Source organism: Cherax quadricarinatus, unplaced genomic scaffold, assembly GCF_038502225.1.
Source record: "Cherax quadricarinatus isolate ZL_2023a unplaced genomic scaffold, ASM3850222v1 Contig294, whole genome shotgun sequence".
Taxonomy (NCBI): Eukaryota; Metazoa; Arthropoda; class Malacostraca; order Decapoda; family Parastacidae; genus Cherax; species Cherax quadricarinatus.
Genome location: NW_027195320.1, coordinates 67,100 through 85,418, shown reverse-complemented (window position 1 = coordinate 85,418; position 18,319 = coordinate 67,100). Strand labels below are relative to the sequence as shown.

General features: G+C 39.0%; 1 protein-coding gene across 1 annotated transcript in view; it reads left to right on the top strand.

Annotated features, from left to right (window-relative positions):
- LOC128693881 (condensin complex subunit 1-like) overlaps nucleotides 1-18,319 on the top strand; it is a 115,645-nt gene that overhangs the window by 41,434 nt on the left and 55,892 nt on the right. The window contains 3 exon segments of the mRNA XM_070080303.1: nucleotides 3,918-4,179; nucleotides 4,654-4,765; nucleotides 17,295-17,435. Of these exon segments, the coding sequence (XP_069936404.1) occupies nucleotides 3,918-4,179; nucleotides 4,654-4,765; nucleotides 17,295-17,435 (515 nt within the window).

Genomic DNA, 18,319 nt, shown 5'->3' with positions numbered 1-18,319 from the left:
AAGCATATATATGAACAGTATTTAGATAAAGGTAGGGAAGTTTTTATTGCATTTATGGATTTAGAAAAGGCATATGATAGAGTCCTAGGTAGTAGGTTGGTAGACAGCAACCGCCCAGGGAGGTACTACCGTCCTGCCAAGTGAGTGTAAAACGAAAGCCTGTAATTGTTTTACATGATGGTAGGATTGCTGGTGTCCTTTTTTCTGTCTCATGAACATGCAAGATTTCAGGTACGTCTTGCTACTTCTACTTACACTTAGGTCACACTACACATACATGTACAAGCACATATATACACACCCCTCTGGGTTTTCTTCTATTTTCTTTCTAGTTCTTATTCTTGTTTATTTCCTCTTATCTCCATGGGGAAGTGGAACAGAATTCTTCCTCCGTAAGCCATGCGTGTTGTAAGAGGCGACTAAAATGCCGGGAGCAAGGGGCTAGTAACCTCTTCTCCTGTATATATTACTAAATGTAAAAGGAGAAACTTTCGTTTTTCCTTTTGGGCCACCCCGCCTTGGTGGGATACAGCCGGTGTGTTGAAAGAAGAAGAATATGATAGAGTGGATAGAGGAGCAATGTGGCAGATGTTGCAAGTATATGGAATAGGTGGTAAGTTACTAAATGCTGTAAAGAGTTTGTATGAGGATAGTGAGGCTCAGTTTAGGGTGTGTAGAAGAGAGGGAGACTACTTCTCGGTAAAAGTAGGTCTTAGACAAGGATGTGTAATGTCACCATGGTTGTTTAATATATTTACAGATGGGGTTGTAAAAGAAGTAAATGCTAGGGTGTTTGGGAGAGGGGTGGGATTATATTATGGGGAATCAAATTCAAAATGGGAATTGACACAGTTACTTTTTGCTGATGATACTGTGCTTATGGGAGATTCTGAAGAAAAATTGCAAAGGTTAGTGGATGAGTTTGGGAATGTGTGTAAAGGTAGAAAGTTGAAAGTGAACATAGAAAAGAGTAAGGTGATGAGGGTATCAAATGATTTAGATAAAGAAAAATTGGATATCAAATTGGGGAGGAGTAGTATGGAAGAAGTGAATGTTTTCAGATATTTGGGAGTTGACGTGTCGGCGGATGGATTTATGAAGGGTGAGGTTAATCATAGAATTGATGAGGGAAAAAAGGTGAGTGGTGCGTTGAGGTATATGTGGAGTCAAAAAACGTTATCTATGGAGGCAAAGAAGGGAATGTATGAAAGTATAGTAGTACCAACACTCTTATATGGATGTGAAGCTTGGGTGGTAAATGCAGCAGCGAGGAGACGATTGGAGGCAGTGGAGATGTCCTGTCTAAGGGCAATGTGTGGTGTAAATATTATGCAGAAAATTCACAGTGTGGAAATTAGGAAAAGGTGTGGAGTTAATAAAAGTATTAGTCAGAGGGCAGAAGAGGGGTTGTTGAGGTGGTTTGGTCATTTAGAGAGAATGGATCAAAGTAGAATGACATGGAAAGCATATAAATCTATAGGGAAAGGAAGGCGAGGTAGGGGTCATCCTCGAAAGGGTTGGAGAGAGGGGGTAAAGGAGGTTTTGTGGGCGAGGGGCTTGGACTTGCAGCAGGTGTGCATGAGCGTGTTCGATAGGAGTGAATGGAGACGAATGGTATTTGGGACCTGACAATCTGTTGGAATGTGAGCAGGGTAATATTTAGTGAAGGGATTCAGGGAAACCGGTTATTTTTATATAGCTGGACTTGAGTCCTGGAAATGGGAAGTACAGTGCCTGCACTCTAAAGGAGGGGTTCGGGATATTAGCAGTTTGGAGGGATATGTCGTGTATCTTTATACGTATATGCTTCTAAACTGTTGTGTTCTGAGCACCTCTGCAAAAACAGTGATTATGTGTAAGTGAGGTGAAAGTGTTGAATGATGATGAAAGTATTTTGTTTTTGGGGATTTTCTTTCTTTTTTGGTCACCCTGCCTCGGTGGAAGACAGCTGACTTGTTGGAAAAAGCAATATGAAAGAAGGAACACTGCAGCAGACCTACTGGCCCATGAAGGGCAGGTCAGTGTCAACCCCCGGCTTAGACCAATGGCCCACCCAGTCAGGTCACCTCCATTTAAGAAAGGAGCATGCCATTTGACCCAGTAGCACCAGCTAGTAAGGTCCAACTCACACCCACTCATGTATTTCTTCTTTCTTTCAATGTACCAGTCATATCCCACTGAGGTGGGGTGGCCCAAAAGGAAAAACGAAAGTACTCGTGTATTTATCTGACCTATTTTTAAAACTACACAATGTCTTAGCTTCTATAACGGTACTCGGGAGTTTGTTCCAATCGTCCACAACTCTATTACCAAACCATTGCTTTCCTATATCCTTCCTGAATCTGAATTTTTTCATCTTAAATCCATTGCTGCGAGTCCTGTCTAGGCTAGATATTTTTGGCACGCTGTTTACATCCCCTTTATTCATTCCTGTTTTCCATTTATACACCTCAATCATCTCCCTCCTAATTCTGTGCCTTTCTAGAGTGCAGATTCAGGGCCCTTAGCCTATCCTCATAGGGAAGATTTCTGACACATGGGACTAGGATGAGGATAGTGAGGCTCAGGTTAAGGTGTGTAGAAGAGAGGGAGGTTACTTCCCAGTAAAAGTAGGTCTTGAACAGGGATGTGTAATGTCACCATGGTTGTTTAATATATTTATACATGGGGTTGTAAAAGAAGCAAATGCTAGGGTGTTGGGGAGAGGGGTGGGATTAAATTATGGGGAATCAAATACAAAATGGGAATTGATACAGTTACTTTTTGCTGATAATACTGTGCTTATGGGAGATTCTAAAGAAAAGTTGCAAAGGTTAGTGGACGAGTTTGGGAGGGTGTGTAAAGGTAGAAAGTTGAAAGTGAACATAGAGAAGAGTAAGATGATGAGGGTATCAAATGATTTAGATAAAGAAAAATTGGATATCACATTGGAGATAGGGAGTATGGAAGAAGTGAATGTTTTCAGATATTTGGGAGTTGACGTGTCAGCGGATGGGTTTAGGAAGGATGAGATTTACCATAGGAATGATGAAGGAAAAAAGGTGAGTGGTGTGTTGAGGTATATGTGGAGACTAAAAACATGTTGTAAATGCTGCAGTGAGGAGGCGGTTAGCGGCAGTGGAGATGTCCTGTCGAAGGGCAATGTGTGGTGTAAATATTATGCAGAGAATTCGAAGTGTGGAAATTAGGAGACGGTGTGGATTTAATAAAAGTATTAGTCAGAGGGCTGAAGAGGGGTTGTTGAGGTGGTTTGGTCATTTAGAGAGAATGGATCAAAGTAGAATGACATGGAGAGCGTATAAATCTGTAGGGGAAGGAAGGCGGGGTGGGGGTCGTCTTCGAAAAGGTTGGAGGGGGTAAAGGAGGTTTTGTGGGCGAGGGGCTTGGACTTCCAGCAAGTGTGCTTTAGCATGTTATATATAGTTATATGGAGGCGAATGGTATTTGGGACCTGATGAGCTGTTGGATTGTGAGCAGGGTAATATTTAGTGAAGGGATTCAGGGAAACTGGTTATTTTTATATAGCCGGACTTGAGTTCTGGAGATGAGAAGTACAATGCCTGCACTTTAAAGGAGGGATTTGGGATATTGGTAGTTTGGAGGTATATGTTATATATCTTTATATATGCTTCTAAACTGTTGTATCTGGGCACCTCTACAAAAACAGTGATTATGTATGAGTGAGGTGAAAGTGTTGAATGATGAGGAAAGTATTTTCTTTTTGATGATTTTCTTTCTTTTTGGGTCGCCCTGTGTAGGTGGTAGACGGCGAACTTGTTAAAAAAAAAAAAAGAAGTATTTGAAGTCTTAAATACCTTAAATAATTGACCAAGTATGTGATAGCCTTTGTAATTGCTTTTATTATTATATCATTCAATTCTTCTATGGCAAATTTCTTTTTTGTTTCACTTGACAAGGTATGACCCTGAGGAGCATGGCAGCATATTGCAAGATGAGATTTTGGAAAAGTTGAATGACCATCAAATACGTTACCTTAAGGTCTTAGAGCGCATTTTTAAAGCAGCTGAAGAAATGGAAAGAAAAAAAGAAGATTCTGTAAAGAATGGAGAAAAAATGGAAGATGAAGAAGAAAAAGGTGAAGAAAATGAAAAGAATGATAAAGAAAGAGAAGAAAATGCTGAAATAACCAAACAAAGGCTTTTGGTGATATATCTTAAGGTTAGTTTACTCTTAGTACTAACTTTATGCAGTAGACATAGGAATTCAACCTATTCATAGATCATGAGCTGCCTTATTCACATTTGGTTAGTTTATACCTCAGCATTTTTAACAGTAATGACTTTCAATTTAGCTTTTTAAAATGCAATACACTATGTAAGTAGCTGCTGTGGCATGTGGCTCCTTAACCACATAGTAAACTTCTACTGTGGAAGTTTATCTAGCTCTCTGTAATAGCACTGAGATAGGTTAAAACTACCCTGGCATAATGTTGTGGAAGGAAATTCCAGAAACTGAAAAAATGGCAGCTCTCAGTGGAGTTTTTTTTTTTTTTTTTTTTTTTTTTTTTTTTTTTTTTTTTTTTTTTTTTTTTTGGCCTCCTTTCCTCATTTCTTTTTACAATCCTCAAACCCCTTCCCCTCCATCACTTATTATGTACTGCACTTATAATTTATGAATTGTTTGTTCTAACAGGATTCTGTTGGCTTTGCAAAATTAATCCATAAGGGTTTGCCTGTGGTATGCCAACTGCTGGGCAGCAAACAAGTCTCTGATGTTTTAGAAGCCATTTCATTCTTTGTTACAGGTCAGTCACATGTTACGTACTGTGTGTGTGTAATTACATGAACTAGTTTTTTTCATGCTTAGATTTGGATCTCATATAGGTAGTAGGTTTGTAGACAGCAACCACATTCTTCTTCTTATGACCAGAGCTTTGGTAAGATGGGTAAGGAAGAAGGATGGGTAAGGATAGAAATATTGGAAAGGGTGGGAGGGGGGAGAGAGGTAGGATATAAAAGGTAAGTGGCCCAACCACTTTGGTGTAATTTAAAAAGTGTATGTGAAATAATAAAATATTCTTAAAGGGGTATAATACTAACCCATCAGAGTCACATAGATATGACAGATATATAAGTACATGACTCTGAATTGGCAGTAAATATACAAGTTGCAATTGCTTTTTTTTTTTGCGATTGCACAACGGATATTTAAGCGACAATGAAGGCAATAATTTCCTGGCCAGTTTATAAAGAATTACTTGACAATGGCTTCTTGCAGGTGGTGTCCTGCCATAGTAAATTTAGCATAATTTTTACAGTAGAATGTTATGTAAGATGTCTCCCTAATTGGGGGTGATGATTTTCTCAGTAAACATAGAAGGGTTCTGGTGTAACCCAATCTTCTTCATCAGGGAGGTTCCTCAATATCATTGGTCGATGGTAATCATCTTCATGGATAAAACGACGGACCCTCTGTGGGAGAGTCATTCTTTGAGTCCTGTGAGGAGGAGTATTGATGATATAATCCGTGGTATTTACAACTTGTAGAGGATGTTTTCTATCTGGCATGTATAGTTCTTGCATTGCATAGAGTTGTTTCCTTTTCAGGGTGTTAAGATGTACATTTAAGGCAGTAATATCTTGTTGTACGTGTAAATCTGCCATTTTAACTCTCTCTCCTCCTGGTACCCGTAATGAACCGAAGAGCTCTATTCTCGACCCGTTGCAACCGTAGCATGTTGGTCTTCGTTGTTAATGTCATTGGGACACATGGGTATTCGAATATAGGTCTTATTATCATTTTATACAGATGTTTTTTGACATGTGGAGGGGCTTGATTGAATCGAAAGAGAGTGCTACGACCGGCTTTGGCTATGTTGATCTTTTTAGTTACACGAGATGTTGAGTGGAGCAGCCTGTCTATTTCATATCCCAAGATCTTGTTAGGGTTTCTAATGGCTATAGGTGTACCTCTGATGGAGATACCCCCTTTATCTTCGATGGTTGATGCAAAACATCCTATCGTGCTAACAAGGACTTTGTCTGGATTAGTCGTAATTCTCCATTTCTTTACCCAATTAGATGTTCGACTTAGTTCAATACTCATTTTTTCTATGACTCTCTCATACTTGTATTTTCCTGTTACCGGAGTTGATGAGACGACATGGATAACATCATCTGCAAACTGTGTTATAATGGTATCATTAAACTCTGGTTGAGGAAGGTCATTCACATAAATGTTGAAGAGGATTGGACTAAGACAAGAACCTTGTGGGACACCAGCTGTTGGTATAAAAGGCTGTCGACCTGTCATGAAAGGTGGGAATGATTTTTCTTTGTGTTAAGAAATTATATATTAATCTGAGAAAAGTCCAGTTATGGTCTGGTAGGTCAATGAGTTTGTATATAAGACCATCATGCCATAAGCTATCAAAAGCTTTATGAACATCTCTGGTGGCAATTAGGGCAAGATTGCCCTGATTTTTTAGACTTGCTACAGTATCGAAAATAATATTTATTGCATGATTGGTACCTCTATGTGTTCTAAAGCCAAATTGTTTTTCAGTAAAAAGGTGATTAAACTCCATATAGTAGTTCAGTCTGTTGGAAATGATCTTCTCAAGAACTTTTCCAGTGACTTCAAGTAAAGATATAGGTCTATAGTTCCCTGGTTGGTGGATGTCTTTATTGGGCTTAGCAAGAAAGATCATCCTAGCAGTCTTAAAAACCACTGGAAAATGTCCTGAGGCCAAGATGGCATTAAAGATATTAACCAAAGACTGTTTACAATTTCTGGGTAGGAACTTTATTTGTTTCATTGTTATTCCAGAGAGACCAGGGGCTCTATTTCGCATTCTTCCAATAACCTGACTCATCTCGAGTAATGTAATAGGTCTAGTAAGCGGGTGGGCGTCTTCAAGAGTTGATGTATCGATAGAAGGTAGTGGTTGTAGATCATCTAAGTTCTCATCTCTCCATTCATTTACCAACTGATAGTGATTATTGTTAAATCGACGACTGTTATTGTAGGAGAGAATTTTCTCCCATAAATCACCCATCAAATTAGCCTGGTCCTGTGGATCATCAAGTTTAATCTTCACATTTTCATCATCCTCATCAGAGAAGGTATGAATTAGGTAGTTAGGAGCCTTGTGCTTTGCCCCTAACAGTTGTCGGATCTTACTTCAAAATTTTGCTGGCTCACGTTTATACTGATTAGCTTGGAGAGCTAGCAATTTCCATAAGTCACGTTTGTGATGACTAATCATGTTAATTAATTCTTGCCTCAATCTGTGCAATGTAGCTACTGGTAGTTGTCTTGTTTGAAGATGCCTTTGACATTCTGCTTGATAATTTCTTAAAGCGTCTCTAATTTCCCTAGTAGGTTCATATTGTTGATAGATCTTTGTGGAAGCTAATTGGCAAGTTACACCTAGGGAGGTACTACCGTCCTGCCAAGTGAGTGTAAAACGGAAGCCTGTAATTGTTTTACATGGTAGGATTGCTGGTGTCTTTTTTTTTTCTGTCTCATACACATGCAAGATTTCAGGTACGTCTTGCTACTTCTGCTTACACTTAGGTCACACTTCACATACATGTACAAGCATATATATACACACCTCTCTGGGTTTTCTTCTATTTACTTTCTAGTTCTTGTTCTTGTTTATTTCCTCTTACCTCAGTGGGGAAATGGAACAGAATTCTTCCTCTGTAAGCCATGCATGTTGTAAGAGGCGACTAAAATGCCAGGAGCAAGGGACTAGTAACCCCTTCTCCTGTATATATTACTAACTGTAAAAGGAGAAACTTTTGTTTTTCCTTTTGGTCCACTCTGCCTCAGTGGGATATGGCCAGTGTGTTGAAAGAAAGAAAGATTTGAAACCTGTTGTTTATACAATGCAGTGTTCTCTTAACCCTTTGACTGTTTACATCGTAGATATACGTCTTACGCGCCACTGTTTCTGACATTTTATTTTTTTTCAACAAGTCGGCCGTCTCCCACCAAGGCAGGGTGACCCAAAGAGAAAGAAAATCCCCAAAAAGAAAAAACTTTCATCATCATTCAACACTTTCACCTCACTCATACATGATCACTGTTTTTGCAGAGGTGCCCAAAATACAACAGTTTAGAAGTATCCATGTATAAAAATACACAATATATCTCTCCAAACTGCCAATATCCCAAACCCCTCCTTTAGAGTGCAGGCATTGTACTTCCCATTTCCAGGACTCAAGTCTGGTTATATAAAATAACCGGTTTCCCTGAATCCCTTCACTAAATATTACCCTGCTCACACTCCAACAGATCGTCAGGTCCCAAATACCATTTGTCTCCATTCACTCCTATCTAACACGCTCATGCACGGCTTCAAATCAAGCAGGAGAAAGCTGGTAGGCCCACATGTGAGAGAATGGGTCTGTGTGGTCAGTGTGCACCACATAAAAAAATTCCTGCAGCACGCAGTGCGTAATGAGAAAAGAAAAAAGCCGATTTATCTTTGTATTCTCATTTTCATGGTCTCAGGTGATAAAATGGAAAACATATTACAGAAATAGAGATGATTTTCATTACTTTCACGATGAAATCGACCTTGAAATTGAGCTCAGAGTAGCGGAAATGTTCGATTTTTACCAATGTTCAGGAGTAAGCATATTACACCACATGTCCAATACATGTCAACTGGGGAGTCTAATTATTTCACTAGTGCACTGATATTATTTATATCATTTTTACAATAATGCAGTAGTCTGCATAACAGTAAATTTTGTATTTTTTGTATGAATAAAAAATCAAAATAGAAAGCAATAGTAACATAAGAGGGGCCTAGAGACGTGACTAATGAACAGAGGATATGTTATTTTAGTGCAAAGAATGTCTTCATTGTTTATTCTGGACCCTATTTTGAAATTGGCATCTTTTTTAATTTGCGTGAAATTGGGCAAATTACCAATTTCTGACCACTTTATTGGGTAGTTCAAATCGGTAAATGGGCGGTTTCTTGTACTCAACTGATAGAAAAAACGGAGTTCTAAAGAAATAGCTATGAGTTTGGTCAACTGGAACAATTGGCCAAAAGCAGGGCTCAAAGTCGGCGAAATCGCCGATGCGTATATGTCGCCGAGACCCCTAACTTCGTGGGACCGTAATTCCGTGAGTTTTCGACCAAATCTCGTACTTTTGGTGTCATTAGAATCGGGAAAAGATTCTCTATCATTTCACAAGAAAAAATAATTTTTTTTCCTAAAGCTTTTGCGACGTAGAATGACAGTTTCAAAAAGGATTTGCGACAGTAAAAAGTTTTAATATCCCCACACTGCCCCACCCTTTTCCCTTGAGATTTTTCATTTTCCCTTTCTCCAGGGGAAGTAAAAAAAATTCTTCCTCCATAAGTCATGCATGTTTGAGACCAAAATTCTGGGAGAAAGGGGTGCTAAAACCCCCTTCTCCTGTATAAATTACAAAATTTAAAAAGAAAAACTTTTTTCTGTTTGATCATCCCCTCGGTGGGATATGGCAGTTGTTGAAAAAAAAATAAAATCTCCCATCTCTCTTTTCCAGTATGTTTTTGGCGGTGTACAGTTTTGGGGAATAAAAGCCCTCAAGTCCCTTTCCCATGTATATTTTACCATGTATTTATCTATCTCCTCTGCCCCAGAAAAAGTACATTTTTTGGTCTTTAAAATTGCCCCTATTAATGAAAAATGCTTCACTGGCTCTGCAGGCCATAAAGTCTTTAAATCTGTTCATCCCCAACATCTATCTTCCCCTGAATGGAGCTGCCAACATTAACAATCCAACTTAGTGATTGTAAAGTGTCAGCAGTGGCATTTTTTTTCCTTTTCCCAAAAACTCTTCGTTACCCACTTAATCAAACCTTCCCGCCCTTCCCTTTTGCCTTATTGTTTTCTTTGAAAAAAGGTCACCTGACATTATTACCCCACATCCTTCACATGTTCCTCTTTGTTATTTTTAAATTTCGATTGTGTTTTATATGAAAGTGTTCCTTTTGGGTTCTTCATTCTTTTCATAACAAAACATTTGGGAATCTTGTTAATAAAATTCCCTTAATTTTTCCCTTTCCCAAGAAAAACTTTGATTGTTTCTTCTCTTTTTGATTTTATGTTTTCTTGGTTTTCATCTGCAAGTGGTGTTGTGAAACTGTGGATAATTTTTTTATTCCCTTATAAGAATAAAAACAGTAAAGGAAAAAGGAAACCCTGCCCCGGGGGACTGGCTTTTTTTATACTAATGTTTTCATTTTACTTTTTACCACCCCTGTTTTCTATCTGTCAAAAATTGAATATCTATTTATCATTAGACTTTCTTTGTTTTTCTTTTTGTTTTGGGGAGGTGAAATTCTCCATGGGATTCCACGATTGGTTGTTTTTCTATATGCAGTGAAGTGTCTTAAACAAATTCCCCCCTATATTTTTTAAAAACCATTTTGGAAATTTCATTTATATTTATAGTAGACAACCTTAGGGGGGTACAGTGGACCCCGAGTTTAAAAGATTAAGCCCTTCCCGAAAAGCCTGCGAAGGTTGAAATTCCTGAAACTCAAAACCATTTTCCCCATAAAAAATAATGGAAATAAAAAATTAATCATTCCCCGACACCCAAAAATATTAAAATAAATTTTTTTTTTTAAAATTTAAAAAAAGGTTTTCATAATGAAAACAATCGAAATAAGTACTGCATTTTAAGCGGGCCAAAAGATTGGCGTTCAAATTCGGAGTGCTACAAAAGTAGATCTACTTTTTTTACATATTTTCAAAAAAAAAAAAAGTAGATAAAAAACCCTACCCTTTTCAAATGTAAAACAAAAAAAATGATCTACATTTTTTAAAACTCAGATTTTAAAAAAAACTTTTATATACGTTTTGGGCCAAATTTTAAGGGGCTAAAATAAAAAAAATAACATTTCACTTACCTTTACTGAAGACCCGGGTGGATGGAAGATGGGAGGGGTGACAGGAGGAAGGGGTACACTATTGTTTGGAAGGAGAATCTCCCTTCCCTTAGGACTTTGGTAGCAAGTCCTTATCTGGGGTTACTTCCCCTTTTTCTTTTAATGCCCTGGGAACAACTTGAAAGTCACTGGCCCCCGGGCCCCAAAAAATCTATCAAAAGGACTTTTTTTGGCGTTTTTTTTAAGATTCCCCCGAAATGGGGCACAACACTATCATTGTACATGTTGCAGATATGGCTTGTTTTAGCGGGCAAAAGGGGATCTTTTTAACAAAACTTTTCAACTCATTCCACATTCCCCCATGTCCTTAATCACTGGGAGGGACCTCATCCCTCCCCCTTCTTCATCCTCTGAAGCAAGTTCCCCGGCTGTGGTCCCGATGATTTTAGTTAAACTCTTGCAGTTTCAGTGGTTCTCTTTCCCTTGGGCCTCCACCAAATCTTACATCCCGTCACTCCTTTTTTCCCGGGGGCACTAGCTTTCATTGGGTCCATGATGACTTATTTAGCGGTCGGGACAAAAAACTTTGGGTTATTGCGAAAAATATTGTATGAACCCGTGGGGTGATGGTCGCGTGTTAGTAAACAATGGCCAAATGGCGTGAATGGCGTGGGAGACTGGCTTTGTGTCGCGGTGATGGGGGGGCCCGGGGACCCGGGTGGTTTGGCCGAAACCAAATTTTTCCCTTGGGGCCTTTTCCAAAGTGAGGCCCGCCGAAACTGGGGGGGGCCCCTGTACTACTGTTGTCCAAGTGAGTGTGAAAAAAGGGAAACCTGTAATTGTTTTACATGATGGTAGGATTGCTGGTGTCTTTACTGTCTCCTTTAAATAAGATTTAGGGACTTCCCCTTCTTCTACTTCCCAGGTCACACTAAAATGCATGTCAAGCAGGGGGATTACCACATAGGAAAACCATTTTCCTAGGGCCCTGGGTTTTGGGGCCCCAGGGCCAAGGGGGTTTGGGGGCTCATCAAAACTGCGGGGCATGGTTTTCAAATCAAAGGGTCCCCAAAAATTCAAAATGTTTGGAAGTAAAATTGATTTTAAAAAATTTAAACAAAAAAAAATAAATAATGAAATAAAATAAAATAAAAAAAATAAAAACCCAACCATAGATGGCAACACTCAACACGCCTTTGTTTACATCCCGAACAGCTGTGTTTTCCATTTTAAAGGGTGAGTATGGGAATTCCTCTCCAATTTTTTTAGTAATTACCGTTATCTAGACTTGTACTGTTTACAAATTAACTGAAGAAATGTAAAAACAGCTACATTTTCATTCTGGATTCACTGATTGGGTTTGGGGAAAAAAAAAATCTACCAGAATCTCAATGAAAGTTTGGATTTCTGTTCAAAAATTTCTACTATAGATGCAGGAATTTAGAGAAGCTGCATTAAAAATTTCAACAACACCTTTCAGCAATGTTTAGGAAAATTTGTTGGAAAAATAGTTAATTTTTTTTGGGTATATGAAACAGATTAAAGCTCCCCCTGAAAAATGTGTGCCCTCAGCTGCTTTGAAAAATTTTTAAATCAAAGGGATCTCGAAACCTTCCAATGTTGACATAGTGTATCCCCTTTTCCCCAACCCCAGCTACTAACCTTGGGAAAAGCGTTCATTTTTTGTTTTGAAAAAATGAAAAAACCCCCTCCGTTCAACAATAGGCAAGACAAATTTTTAACCCAAACCTTGTTGACCACTAAATCTGATCCCCAAAAAAATTGATTTTTTAGGAAATAATTGATGATTTTTTCCAATTGAAAACCCGAAAAGGTTTTTTTTAAAATTTTGAATATAAACAATTCTTTACTTTCTTGAGTTTAAAATGATTTGATAGTCTTATGCATGATGCAATGATAACAATAATGGTCAGTGTTTATAAAGGGAAAAATAGTGCTGTAGTGGTTTTGCTGAATATAAATTTGGCATGATGTCACTACTTTTTTCCAAACTATTTAAAACTATGCTGTCTTGAGTTTATTCTCTTTAAAAAGCATGGTTTTAAAAAGATAGTTATAATGGCTGTTGGTAAATGGTTTTGGTTTTCTTGATGTACTTTCCTAAAAAATTTAATCTAAATAGCCAGAATGTATTTAATTTTGACCTTTAAAAAGGCTCCACCCCCAAGCTGGAAGGGTCGGGAACACCCCCCTTTAAAAAAGGGGGTAATCTGAATAGCCCAAAGGGTTAAGGGCTTCTTAATCCCGCCCTGTGTACAAAAATATATATATAAAACCCCCCTGGGTTTTCTTTTTTTTTTTAAAACCCGTTCTTGTTTATTTCCTCTTATCTCTAGAGGAAGTGGGGGTTCTTCCTCCGTAATCCCTGCGTGTAAATGGCGCTAAAATGCTGGGGCAAAGGGGCTAAAAAAACCCCCCTCTCCTTTTCCCCATTGCTAAAGTTAAAAGGAATCTTGTTTTTTTTTGGGTCACCCTTTTTGGGGGGATATGACCCATTTTTTGAAAAAAGAAAGATTCATGTTCATTTTTTCATATATGGTAGGCTCTTATTCATTTTTTTAGAAATTGATAAAAAAGCTATAGATTTAATAAATTTTTTCATGTGGTGTACTTGTAGGGGAACTAAAGGCAGTCCTGTATTTTAAATGTCCCCCGGCAACTGGTGATTCTCTTTCATTTCTCCTTTTCAATTGCCCCCCGAAAGTCTACCCTCCCCCACAACCCTTGCCCCCAAATCCTGGGTTTTTTAGCCTTGCCTCAACCCGCTTCCGGTTCATGATCCCGGGCCGGGGCCTTTTGGTACCTGCCCATAAACTATATACTTTCAGGCCTACCCCACCCTTACTTGTTGAGATTATTCCCTTCCCACCAAAACCCGGACCGAAGAAAATTTTTCCTGACATCCTTGTGGTTTCCCCCTTTTCTAACTTGCAGCTTACCTGAGGCCCCGTTTTCCCCCAAATTCTCCCAAAAACCTATCTTTGCTTGCCCCCGTCAGTTTTTCCTCAGCATTTTATATATTTTTTCATTTTTTTTTCCCCCTTTTTTGTTGTCCTCCATTGTTTTGATTCACTTCTTTGTTCATTTCCCTTTTTTTTATCATTTTCCCCCCCGGTTGTTGTCCTCCATTGTTTTGGAAATTTCCCCTTCCCGTTTTTCATTTCCCATAGCACCAAACAAAACCAATTTTTGCCCCCTGCCCCTTTTAGTTCCTCAACTTTCCATTTTTAAGGGTGGTTCCCCTGCCGGGGCCATACTCCAGGATCGACATATGTTGTATAAAGGCCCCAATTACTCAGTTGAATTTCTGAGCTTTTTTGCCCGAGGTTTTTGGTTGATTTAGCCTCTGGCAATATGCTAGGAACTATGCTCCTCCCGGGTCTTTCTCTTTTAGTGAGGTCTGTACTCTTGTCAGTCTTCTGGTCCTTTCCCCCGTCTTCATAACTGATGGTTATCTGGGTGTGGGGGAGAACTGTGGTAGTCCTCTGACATGCACATTCAGGACTGCCCACTTGCCCCCCCACCATTCAGTATAATTATTACATTTTTAAATCTTTGGACGTTTTCCAAACAAAGTTAAAATACCCCGCACATGTGCACAAAAGAAAATGCAAATCTAATCATTTTTTTTGCAAGTGGAAGTGCTGTTCATAAGAAATTTGGTTTTAAAAAAAACCCCGTTCATTTGGGGATTATCTAATTGGGGCACACAGTATTTTTTTTAATTTGTTGTTAAAAAAAAATTTTGGGGTAGATCTGGAATAAATTTCTCATAAAATGTTTCTTTATGAAAGATTGATTCAAAGTACTAAAGACTACAACTGCAAATTGTTTTCAAAACACATTTTCATTCATTTGTTGGGAAATTCCCCTTTACTGCACAGTATTTCATTTTATTCATTATAATGTTTTTTAAATTAAATAAACATATTTTTTAGGTTTCTTGTATCTGACTCATAGACTTCCTCCCAAAACTAATTCTCCTTTCCCGCACTTGTTCTTCCATCTTAAGCCTGAAGCGTTTCTTTTTATCATGTTGAAACTCTTCTCATCATGCTCAATGTCTGTTTTCCCCCCCTCAGCTGTTTCCCACTGAGGGAGGGTGACCCAAAAGGGGAAAACGGGCCCCCTCCTCCTCCTCCTCCTCCTCCCCCCCCCCAAAAACATTATCATTCCCTCCTCATCACTCTACAAATCATTGTCTTTGCAAGGGGCTCAGATATAACAGCTTAGATGTCCCCCCAAACTGCCAAATATCCCAAACCCCCCCTTTAAAGTGCAGGCATTGTACTTCCCCTTTTCCAGGACTCAAGTCCCACTAACAGGTTTTCCCCGAATCCCCTTACAAAATATTACCCTGCTCCCCCTTTCGTTTTTATCCCCGTTAAAACAATTGTTGCATTCCCCATTTGCATTTTCCTTTATGGTAATCTGGGGGGCCTTTATCCCCCCTGTGTTTTTTCCCCTAATTCTTGGGTTTTTTTTTATTTGTTTACTAATTCAGTGACAAATCCTGGTCTCAGCTTTCCTCCATTTCTGTTCATGATCTCCTCTTTGTCTTCCCGTTTTTCCCTATATTTTTTAGGTTTTGGAGAAAGGAGACAGGTGGAAAAATTTTCCATTTTTTTGTCTTCACTCCTTTTTTATGCACTTCTCCCTAGTGTGTTCATATTTGATACTTTGATATTAAAATGATCTTCATAAGACTGCAGATATATTGTCCTATTAATTTTTTCTTTGGGAAAAAATAAATGGAAGAGCATGCATAGTTCCCTTTTTTATAAAAAGGGAAAGGGGGTAAAAAAATTCAAAATTAAGGATAAGTCTGTTGAGTAACCCGGTAAAGTGTATGGTAGAGTTATAATTGGGAAAAAATTAAAAGTAAGGCGGAGAATAGGATAGCAGATGAACAAAGGCTTTAGGAAAGGTAAAGGGTGTGTGGAACCCGGTGTTTACAGTGGAAAAAAAATAAGTGAAAGTATTTAGATAAAGGGTGAAAAATTTTTTTTGGCATTTATGGATTTGGAAAAAGGGATATGACAGGGTTTAAAAGAGGGCAATGTGGCAGATGTTGCAGAAATGTATGGTGTAGGGGTGGTTCTGAAAGCAGTGAAAAGTTTTTTTTAAGGGGTAAATGAGGGTCAAAAAGTATGTAGGGAAGGAAATTTTTAGTAAAAAATAGGCCTTAGACAAAAGGGTGTGTGTGCCGTGGTTGTTTTTAAAGTATTTTTTAAATGGGGTTGTAAGAGAAATAAAACGAGGGGCTTGGCGAGGCATGGGGTTAAAGATAAAATCACACACAAAATGGAGTTTTCACCTTTCTCTTTTTGATGACACTGTGCTCTTAGGGGAAAATTTTGAAAGAAGTTCAGAAATTGGTGGATGAATTTGGTAGGGGGTCAAAAAAAAAATTAAAGGGGAATCAGGAAAGAAATAAGGTTATGAGGGTAACAAAAAATTAGGTGATGAAAAATTGAATATCAGATTGGAGGGGAAATATGGAGGAGGTGAAAAATATTCAGATATTTGGGGGGTGGGCGTGTCAAACGGATGGGTCTATGAAAGATGAGGTAATCATAGGGTTGATTGAAAAAAAGTGAAATGGTACTTAAAGGGTTTTGGGGACAAAAAACTTTGTCCTTGGAGGCAAAGGGAATGGGGTATAGTTTCCAACGCTCTTATATGGGTGTGAAGCGTGGGTGATGAATTTGCAGCGAGGGAAGGCTGGAGGCAGTGGAGATGTCATGTCTGGGGGCAATGTGTGGTGTGAAATATAATGCAGAGGGTGCTGGTTTGGGAAATTAAGGGGGTGCAGGATTACCCGGCCCTTTTGTCCCCCAGGGCTAAGGGAAAAGGGTTGTTGAAATTGGGTTTGGACATGAAAAGAATGGGGGAAACAGAATGACTTCAGAGTGTATCAGTCTGTAGTGGGGGAAGGGGGGCGGGGAAAATTCGGGCCCAGGAAAAGGGTTTGGGGGGGAGGGGGAAAAGGGGGTTTTTGTGCAAGGGGTTGGACTTCCACGGCATGCGTGGCGTGTTTGATAGGAGTGAATGGGGAAAAAATGGTTTTTTTGACGTGCTGTTGGAGTGAGCAAGTGGGGAATGAAGGGATTCAGGGGAAAACCGGCAGGCGGACTTGAGTCCTGGAGATGGGGTAAATCCCGCACTCTGAAGGAGGGTGTTAATGTTGCAGTTTAAAAACTGTAGTGTAAAACCCCTTTTTGCAGGAAACATTTATGGAGTGAATGATGGTGAAAGTTTTTTTTTTTGGGGCCCCTGCCTTGGTGGGAATCCGTGTGATTTAAAAAAAATAAAAAAAGTATCTCCCTTCTGGTGGATTATTTAAAAAAATTTGGTTGATAATTTTATTCCCGCATTTAATGTTTAAATAACAAATTTTCAGCATTTGAATTTGGCCTGAATGCTATGACTGGGGTCAGGCGAAAGCTGGGATTGGTATTTGGGGCAAGGAAGAAGGTATCAAATCCTTTTTAGGGGCATCAGCGTCTTTTTCATAAATTTGATGTCTCAAATGAGGGGGTTAGTTGATTTTTTGTAGATGCTTGAACCTGTTTATATTATTTGTATTGATCATGCTTCTGTATTCCCGCATTTTTTAATTCTCTCCTTTGTAAGTCTTTGAAAATCATTTGTAGTCTTAAAAGGGGCTTGTTCCAGAAAAGGGACAGTGAATGTGAAATCTATGAAAAAGTAGTACATTTGTTATTGCCATTCTTTAGGATTATGTGAAAAAATCAATTTGGCCCAAATATGTGCTTTAAAGTTTAAAAGACCCTTGACTAATTTACCTAGATAGGGCCCCAAAAAAGTTCATTTTAAATTTCTCCCCATTCCCTTGGGAAAATGTTTCAGACAATTTTCTCTGTGGTGAAATTTTTTTCCACCGGCTTCTCTACCACGTTTCTCCTCTCTGAGGTGGCTATATGACCGGGGTTGGGGGTGTTGGGTTTGGGCCCCCCTATCCAATTTGGGGGGAAAAGGGGATGTTTTTTTAATGAATTTCTCTCCCAAATCAGGGGAGGAGGGAAAGGGCCCTCTTTCCATATATTGCCCTGTCTTCCCAAAACTAAATCTTCGGTGGCTCAATGTTAGAAAAAAGGTTCTGTGTTTTTAAGGGCCCAAAACCTTGAATTTTGATTGTCATGGGGACGGCATACGTCAAAAGCAAAATTTGCCATCCCTTCCCGGGATTGGCAACCCATGCCCAATGCTGGCCATACACCGGGGGCTGAGGGTTTTAATGCCTCGGTCTTTCCCCAACTATGTAGGATGCACAGCTTTTCTGATGAAACACACGGGGCCCGGCACCTGAACTCCCCAAACCCGTAATTTGCAAGTGTCTCTGTTGAGCCCATCACGGGGGGTGTGTTAGTATCAGAGACTCATTTAAGTGATTTTGTTTATCTC